This window comes from Aphanomyces astaci, assembly GCF_000520075.1.
Source record: "Aphanomyces astaci strain APO3 unplaced genomic scaffold supercont1.12, whole genome shotgun sequence".
NCBI lineage: Eukaryota > Oomycota > Saprolegniomycetes > Saprolegniales > Verrucalvaceae > Aphanomyces > Aphanomyces astaci.
The window spans coordinates 263,572-271,587 of NW_009798275.1; the positions used below are offsets into that span (position 1 = coordinate 263,572).

The 8,016-nt window shown below is 47.5% G+C and overlaps 5 protein-coding genes across 5 annotated transcripts in view; 4 read left to right on the plus strand and 1 right to left on the minus strand.

Moving 5' to 3' along the window:
- The window catches only part of H257_06154 (hypothetical protein), a gene marked incomplete at its 3' end in the record, with an annotated part of 5,717 nt that extends 5,521 nt beyond the window's left edge, over positions 1–196 (plus strand). The window contains exon 7 of the mRNA XM_009831274.1: positions 5–196. Coding sequence (XP_009829576.1) covers positions 5–196 — 192 coding nt within the window. The remainder of the gene's footprint in view (positions 1–4) is intronic.
- Positions 197–724: 528 nt separating this feature from the next.
- Positions 725–2,244, plus strand: H257_06155 (hypothetical protein). The gene is made up of 2 exons (XM_009831277.1): positions 725–1,512; positions 1,574–2,244. Exons 1-2 carry the CDS (start codon positions 762–764, stop codon positions 2,047–2,049), a joined length of 1,227 nt encoding a protein of 408 aa, XP_009829579.1. The 5' UTR covers positions 725–761; the 3' UTR covers positions 2,050–2,244.
- A 1,702-nt stretch (positions 2,245–3,946) lies between these two features.
- On the minus strand, positions 3,947–5,071 carry H257_06156 (hypothetical protein; the record flags this gene model as incomplete). The annotated part of the gene is made up of 2 exons (XM_009831278.1): positions 3,947–5,002; positions 5,069–5,071. 2 exons carry the CDS (start codon positions 5,069–5,071, stop codon positions 3,947–3,949), a joined length of 1,059 nt encoding a protein of 352 aa, XP_009829580.1.
- Positions 5,072–7,123: 2,052 nt separating this feature from the next.
- H257_06157 (hypothetical protein) lies at positions 7,124–7,573 on the plus strand (the record flags this gene model as incomplete). The annotated part of the gene is made up of 1 exon (XM_009831279.1): positions 7,124–7,573. One exon carries the CDS (start codon positions 7,124–7,126, stop codon positions 7,571–7,573), a length of 450 nt encoding a protein of 149 aa, XP_009829581.1.
- A 24-nt stretch (positions 7,574–7,597) lies between these two features.
- The window catches only part of H257_06158 (hypothetical protein), a gene marked incomplete at both ends in the record, with an annotated part of 1,833 nt that continues 1,414 nt past the window's right edge, over positions 7,598–8,016 (plus strand). Inside the window, one exon of the mRNA XM_009831280.1 lies at positions 7,598–7,931. Within this exon, the coding sequence (XP_009829582.1) occupies positions 7,598–7,931 (334 nt within the window). The remainder of the gene's footprint in view (positions 7,932–8,016) is intronic.

Genomic DNA, 8,016 nt, shown 5'->3' on the forward strand with positions numbered 1-8,016 from the left:
GCAGGTGATTGCCACCGAGTTTGCCAACGCGACGGTGCTCACGATTGCGCACCGCCTCCACACGATCATGCATTCCGACCGCATCATGGTCATGGACGCGGGCCGAGTCGTGGAGATGGACACCCCCGCCGCGCTCATCGCCAACCAAGGCGTGTTCTACCGCCTCGCCAAGGACGGCGGCGTCCTCGAGCCGTAACAGATTGATTGCCTTAAGCGATTTAATTTATATATTGTCGATTTGATACAAATTTGGGGATGTTGGGTGCAATCGAATCGCGCCAACGAAACGGATCCACAATCGATCTGATTGGTTGAATTTCATTGAGAAGGTTTTGATTGGTTAATAATTTTGAGCTCATCTGATGTAGCCAATCAAATCGATTTATGTTTGAACGAGAAACCACGCCACAACACGAAATTTCACTCGAAAGCACAATAATATAATATAAGTAACTTATTTGTTTCTTTAATTTTTACCTTGTGAGGTGTAGATAAGGATGTCCTGTACTCGATGTGGCGCTGTGCTGCCGTGGCGGTGGTTCGTTGTCGGTATCACTGGGTGCCCAGTGCAAGTTACTCGGTACAGTGAGTTACTGTAGTCTGTTGCGTAGTACATAGTATGATCGTTAAAAATTTGCTGCAGTGCTGTAGTCAAAGCTGTAACACTGGCTAAAATATTGATCAATTTGGCCAACCACAACTCAGTTTCGATTTTGGATTACCCATCAAAACAAGATCGTGTCAGTTTGCACTTTCGCACAATGCCGACGTCAACGAACAGGACGACGTCCTCCCTGGCGTTAATCCACGGCAACATACTCATATATGCCTTCGCTTTCTGGCTGACGCAGCCTGTGTTGCCATTCCTGCTGCAAGAGCTAAGCGCCGACAAGCTGCTCTTCTCTCGCTTTCAAACGTTTTGCTCGTTCCTGCAACTCCTCGGTGGTCCGTTAGCCGGTCGAATCTGCGACACCTTTGGCTTCTCCATCACCCTCGGTGCGTCCCAAGCCGCGGCCTCGCTCTCGTATGCACTTCTGGCGGCTTCAACCTCCGTCCCAACTCTGTTCCTCAGCCAACTGCCCACCATGTTCATGCATGCAATGCACGCCGCTCAATCGGCCATGACCATACTCGCACCAGACAACATGCGTGCCACTGCAATGGGGCGATTGAGTCTGAGCTATGGAGTCGGTATGGTCCTCGGCTCGTACGTAGGCGGGGTCGTGTCCGTGGCGTACTCGACCAAACACTCTGCGATTCTTGCCGCCGTCCTCTCGGCTGCTGTCCTCCCCGTCAACTGGGTCGTTTTCCATGGCATATCCACTGCAACCCCCTCTTCAACAACCAACACATTGAAAACAACGACGACTTCCCTTGACGTGTTCAAAATCGTTCAAGTCCTTCGACAGCCACAGGTGTGGGGGACACTGACGACACAAGTGTTGCTGGGGCTAGCTCTGTCGCTTCACCGAAGTACATTTTCTGACATCCTCCGCCAGAACCTGTCTCTTGGTACTCGTAGAATCATATTTCCTAGGATTGCTCATGGTTGAATGCTTGATTGTCGTGCTAGACCCTCAAGGCGTTGGGCTGGTCATGTCCGTCAGCGGTGTGGTGAGTATTCTTGCCAACGGCGTGCTGTTGCAGCTATTCTTGTCGCGATGGTCTGAACGAAGTGTAGCCCTGGTGGCGTCAGGTTTGATTGCCCTCAGCTTTGGCGCATACGCGAATTTGGAGCTAGGACCCAGCGTTTTGCAGCCCCTGATGGCCCTCACGGTGCTACTCAGTGGCGCGTCCGCCATTGCGTATACAGTCCTATCCTCCCAAATGTCGAAAGGAGCCAGCAAGGACGATCGAGCAACTGCCATCGGCCTCAGCCACGCCAGTCGCAGTGCGTGTGGCCTCGTTGCACCGACGTTGGGGACAATGTTGCTCCATGCTTACGGCTTCCAAGCGTTGGGCTACTTTTGCTCTGCAATGGCTAGCTGCTCCGTCGTTTACTCGGCTCGTCAGTCGCCCTCCCTTGGCAAAACTAAAAAGGACGACTAACAAGTAGATTTGGGCACTGACATGTACTACTATACGTATACTGGCTGTCAGGACATAGCTACCGATGTGTTGTGCTTGTCCAAGTTTATGGCATTGAAGTTGACGTCGTTCGTCTCATACTTGGATTCTCACGATGTAGCGTAAAAAGATTCAACACGATGGGAACGCGACGTTCAATCGATCGCGCTGCGTGTTGGTCTCGTCCACTTTGCGAGTGAGATGGTCTAGTAAATAACGACTTGACTTTATTTAGCTCACTCATGTGCCAGACTCTCGATTTGCGTTGTTTAACGTGTGGTTTTAATTTATTTTGTCATCCATTGATTAGTGCGATAAAACAATGGGCAAATTATAATTAGGTTAACTGTAAACCTCCCGAATCATCCGGATACCATGGAAACGTTCCTACGGATAAGTGCTCCTAAACAATATCAATACAAAGTTGGAACAGTCGTCGAAAGCCACGTCATTTTTTTGTAGTCTTTAGATGACTTGCACCATACTACAGTAGTAGTAAACTGGAGCGACATGGAGAATGAATCGACACAACCAAATGTATAGAATTTAGCCAATCAGATTGCAGGAAACCATCACCGACGTCGACTTGTGACTTCAATTATGCGGATTTTTTACCGTTTGACGCTATCATACGTCAAGAGGTCTATTTATGAATACATCTTCGCATCCCTTCATAATACAGTCTAGAATTCAATGTAGTCATGGACCCGGAGGCATAAGTTTGCATGACCCAGAAGCATAAGTTTGTGATGACGTGGAATTCACTTGTGAGAGATCCTTGACCACCTTCCCGCCCTACATAGTCAATAGTAGGCCGTCATTCCAACCTGTACCTGGATAGTCAGGCAGGCCGAAGATGCCCGACAATGTTGGGACTGACTATTTCGGTCTCACAGTCAATTTACAGAATTGGGAGCAAAGCTCACACGCGCTTTAGTTGGTCAAGGTCGTTATACTGTAGGTACTGTATAGACTCACCATGGACGATGCGGTTGAGAATGACGACTGTTTTAATGTGTTGATTGATGGAGTAAGGAATGATTGATGGAGTAAGGAAAATCAGTCATTCACACATGAAAACTTGTGTCACTGCTCAGCGAAGGTTGTGCTTTGGTTGGGCTGCTAATGCACTTGACGAGTTTAGTGAAGTGTGAGCCACGAGCGCGTTTGAAGGATCCATTTGCTCAAAGGAAAGTGATTATTGTATTGGCTTGCTGTCAACTACAGGTACATGATACCGATGATTGGACAAAATTATCCATTGATAGCATGTTATTGGCTAATTCGTCTAAACTGTATCTTACAGTCGCGACTGTAAATCTGACCGATTTGCAGTCTCGCGGTAAAATTATACAGTTTCCTGTATTTTACAGTCGCCCGGTGGGGTTGTCAAAACTAAATAATCCGGATCGCGGCCGAGGCCATTAAGTGCCCGCTGAGTGATTTTAACTTTACAGCGTAATATCAATATCAATATGTAAATAATCCGGATAGAACTGTAAAATAGTGTTTACAGTCGCGCCGGTGGGGATGCTCTAAGCCATGTACTACCTCCATCCGAAAATAAGTGATTGGTTTGGCAAAACTTGAATCCGAAAATAAGTGATTGATTCAGTTTTGATGCCTCTGATTTGACAAAAAAAAAGTCAACAACCAATTATAAACCATGAAAAGCAACATATTTAGGAACTTACTATCCAATCCAAAGTCTCAGATAATTATGTCAATCGAGTCAGAGCTGTCTGTCCAGCTTGTGTCCATTCCTTCTTCGTCAGCATCGTATGACGCAAGGCAGAGATGCTCAAGGTTTGAGCTCAACCTAGCTAACTCCATATTGGAAGCGACCTCCTCCGCCAACAAGTCGACATGCGCATCAAAATCAGTAGCCCCGATAGCCGCATGACCGAAGTTGAACACATCCCGCGGGCACTCCACAGACTCCGGTAACAGCCCTTGCTTGGCCAACTTCTTCTTGCCCATGTGGGGGAATCTTGTAGTTGTTACCACCACCAGCACGAACGACTTCGATCAAGCACGTCTGCAAGGTGAGGAAGTTTGAGTTTAGGGTCATGGCGTCAACCGTAGTCCAGGCCGACAGCGTCGCATCGATAAGTTCATCGATTGTCTTGCACCGGGTACGCTCTTGCAAGGTCTGGATTGCGCGGAAGAACCCAAGATCTAACACGTTCATGTCAGGTGAGTTGGGCGGCTGGCAGACAACTTCGATTGCCCAGCCATCCGAGGCGCAGGCAGCAGCCACCCTCTCGTCGGACAGAGGCACATGCGGACGAGCGTTGTCTTGTTGGAGAAGGATGCGTGCGGCTTTGTCATTGGGCCACTTTGCTTTGATAGCAGGTATGACGTTGTCAATGAGCATGTCGCGGTACGTGTCACGTGTCACCGTACAAGGCACCGTCACCATGGTCCCACTTGGACGATTACGGCTGCTCCGTTGGGCCGGTACAGTTTGCGTAAAGTGCCATGTCCCGATGCGACCGTCGAACCATTCATTCGTGTTGTAGTTCCAACGAGGCCGCGCGACAGCTGACAGGAACATCACTTTCGTGATGAACCGTTTCGACTTGGTGCTGCGATGTGGCGGCTCTTCTCCTGGCAGCAGGTACAACGTCTTCTTGACCCGAGTCATGTAGAACCACTTTTCATCCACGTGGACGTAGTCCATCATGTCATGCACCATCAAGTCCGGCCCAAGACGTTCGAACGCCCACTTAAGACGTGCTGCTTTGTTGGCCTCGGTCAGTTGTGGCTTGATGCTGATCGAATGGCGGACCAAGAACCCACGCTTGAAGTAATCTTGGTTCGGATAGGTCGCTGTACTTGAGCTTTCGACCAGCTCGACCCTTCTTGCGAGAGGCGACGTCTTGGCACAGGGTGTTCGATCCTGGGTTGTACGCAGCTCTCTTCCAAAGCCGTGCTACCGTTTGCCAGTTACAGGCAAACTGCGCCGCAACATTGCGAAAAGAGCCGTAGGGAAGCTTACCATCTCTCGCGACAAGAGTAAGGAGATGGTGGCAGACGTCTGTGCGCTGCTGCGGAGTGAGATTGGGTTTTGTAGCAACAGATTGTGGCATGACGTGAAATTGAACACTGGAAATGTTGATTTGACATGTGAAAATGGTTTACGCGCGATTACTCTGTTTGGCGTAATTTTGGCGGCAATCGATAGAGCTAATTTGAAGGAAAACGAAGCAGATTTGACGAAGTTATGCTGAAAATAAGATTCCAAGATAATTATTTTTGTATTTTTTTGGCAACTTGTATTGTTTGTATGTATTTGGACATGGCTTTTTTTTGCATTGGTATTTATCCTTTTCAAGTACAGTTGTACCTTTTTCAATCCGATAGCATCTTGGAGTTTGTATGCTACAAGTCACTGCGAATTAAATAGGCATTTGAGCTCTGATATAAGCGTATTCAGTCCTCGAAGATAGTGCTTGATTTCCCGAGCCAGCTGATACATTTTCCTCGAAAAAATTGACAAAACTCTTTGAAATATGACGAATTTCCCAAATCAATCACTTATTTTCGGATGGAGGTAGTACTTGATTTGGGGGCCGGACAGGGGGCTTTATTGTGACGTGTTAATTTGGTGCTTTGAAATACATTATTAACAGAGTATTTGAGTTTATACGAATAGTAGTTGCGCAGCCCTAACTTGATACTATTACTAAGCCCTTCGTCGACGACTCGAATCCGATTGTTCCCGTAATAAAAAATATTCTACGTAACTATACTACCGGTACCCCGACAACCAAGTGAAGTCTACGCGTATCTCACTGAAAATTGGACACAAAAGTTGGTGGGGGAAATAGGAAGATACTTGTATAGATTAATGCTCCGAAGAACTTCGACGTATAAGTTGTCGAAATATATTTTTGTGTTCGTGTATGTCACTGCCACAAACAGTAACTGTAAGTCTAGCGAATTAACAGTAAAAGCAAGAGCATCCATCCGACAACGCTATGAAGCTGGAGACACAAACAACCTTAACTCACATTGCTCATTGACATTGTCAAATCGATTCGAAATTGGAGCCACCAGCAGGAACTTACTCGAACTACTACTTACAATGGTACAACTTACATTGAATACAAGTACTGTTTAGCAATACTACTACTACAGTAAGGGGAATAGGATAAAAACTTGTGGCCATTTGACTTTTTACTGGTGGTCACCGAAAATGTCATGTGTTGCTCGTGGTTAAACTGTGGAACTTATTAACGAGAATTGCTTGGGCATATCTAGCCTCATGCGCATCGACGCGTACTCAGTAGGCAGTTGAACTGTATGGTATGACCAGCACTACAGCTCACAAAGTAAAACTCTAACACGGTTACCTTCGCAACGATTACCTTCGCAAAAATATAGGGCCCACGGCTTGTTTGCTTGTTTTACGTAGCTACGATGGAGTGATACTATTACACTTACTGGGCTGCTCGACTATGAAGTAGCAACCCAGTAATGCCCACTAAGTAAAACTCCACCACACCATTTAACCACGAGTGAAGCCCCATGTCTACCTCTACCTGAACATCCAAAACACCACTAGTGAAAAACTGCCTCCCCTACAGTACGTAGCATTCACCGTTGGTACGATTAACGGTGTACAACGTTGTATACTTTCGTGTTTCACGTTAACGATAGGATTGTAATTATCGTAGCAAGCAATAAATCCCACCCACTTACTCAGGGACGTTTTAGGTCAATACAGTGATGGAAGAAAGGTTAAGACACATCCCAATTTAGACTTTACTGTCGTCTTTGAGCGCTGTTCGGCTCTAAAAATAGCTCTGTCGCAGTGTCAACATAAAATACACACCCGACAAGTACCCGACAATTTCAGGAGAACCATTGGCTGCCCGACACAAGCATCGTGACTTGATTCGCCAACGGCTTTTGACGCCTAATCATTGGACGAGGATCTTGTCGTGGGAGCAACATTGAATTAACATTTGACATGTACGCGATGCCATTGGGCAGTTAAATATATGTAATCGGATACACCACAACTATTCGCAAAATCCCATTCTTCAAAATGGAAAGCGTGCCCACCAAACAAACCATCCAGGACTCGTTCCGTGGAGCGTCGACACGACGAACATACCTAACGTACCAGACGCAATTCCAAGAGTTCTGCGTGTCACACAAGCACGGTCTCGACCCTGCTGCAGCCACGACAGAGGACTGCACCGACTTCTTTCACCATCTTTACTCGCTTGGTCGCAAACCCCGTACCGTCGACTCCGCAAAAACTTCCCTGGTGGCTTACTTTAAGGACCAGCATATCGAGCCCAACCCGGCCCAAGCATCTTTGTCCAAGCAATACGTTGTGGGACTTCAAAAGTACAATCGACAAAACAACGTCTACGATGAAAAGAAGGCTCATCCGCTTACTATCGACGAGCTCTCAACCCTCATCAACGGATTTGCCAGACTCAACCCATTCGTCGGGACTATGTTTCGCTGCTTGTTCTCCTGCTGCTAATTGGGCTGCTTCCGCATTGGCGAAATGTTGGGCCTCAAGTGGGGTGACGTCTCCTTGGGCAAGTCGGCGCATGGTCCATACGTCTCGGTTCGCTTGCGCTGGCACAAGAAGGCAAGTGTTGAGAAGGAATGCCAAGTATACCACTTGGTGAATGAAGACTCATACCCATGCCTTCGTGTGTGCGGGCTGTATGAGGACTACGTCGACAAGATTGCGGCGACTCTCATGCAGACATCGAAGGATGCCTTTGTGTTCCCGCATGTGTCGATGCTCCCAAGTGGAAACGTCAAGGTTGACTGGTTCAAGGCAATGGAGCAAAACTTTGTGCGCCGACAGCTCAACGACATTGTCGAGTCAAGTCCTGGGTTACCTGTCGGGATATCCCTGCACAGCATGCGGCGTGGTGGTTGTTTCTACCGCGTGTTTGAGTCGCCTGAGCGGCG

Excerpts from the sequence above, each read along its gene's own strand:
- H257_06155 (XM_009831277.1), top strand. The coding sequence starts at position 762 with ATGCCGACGTCAACGAACAGGACGACGTCCTCCCTGGCGTTAATCCAC. Across the intron at positions 1,513-1,573 it reads CCGCCAGAACCTGTCTCTTG|ACCCTCAAGGCGTTGGGCTG; the intron begins GTACTCGTAGAA and ends TTGTCGTGCTAG.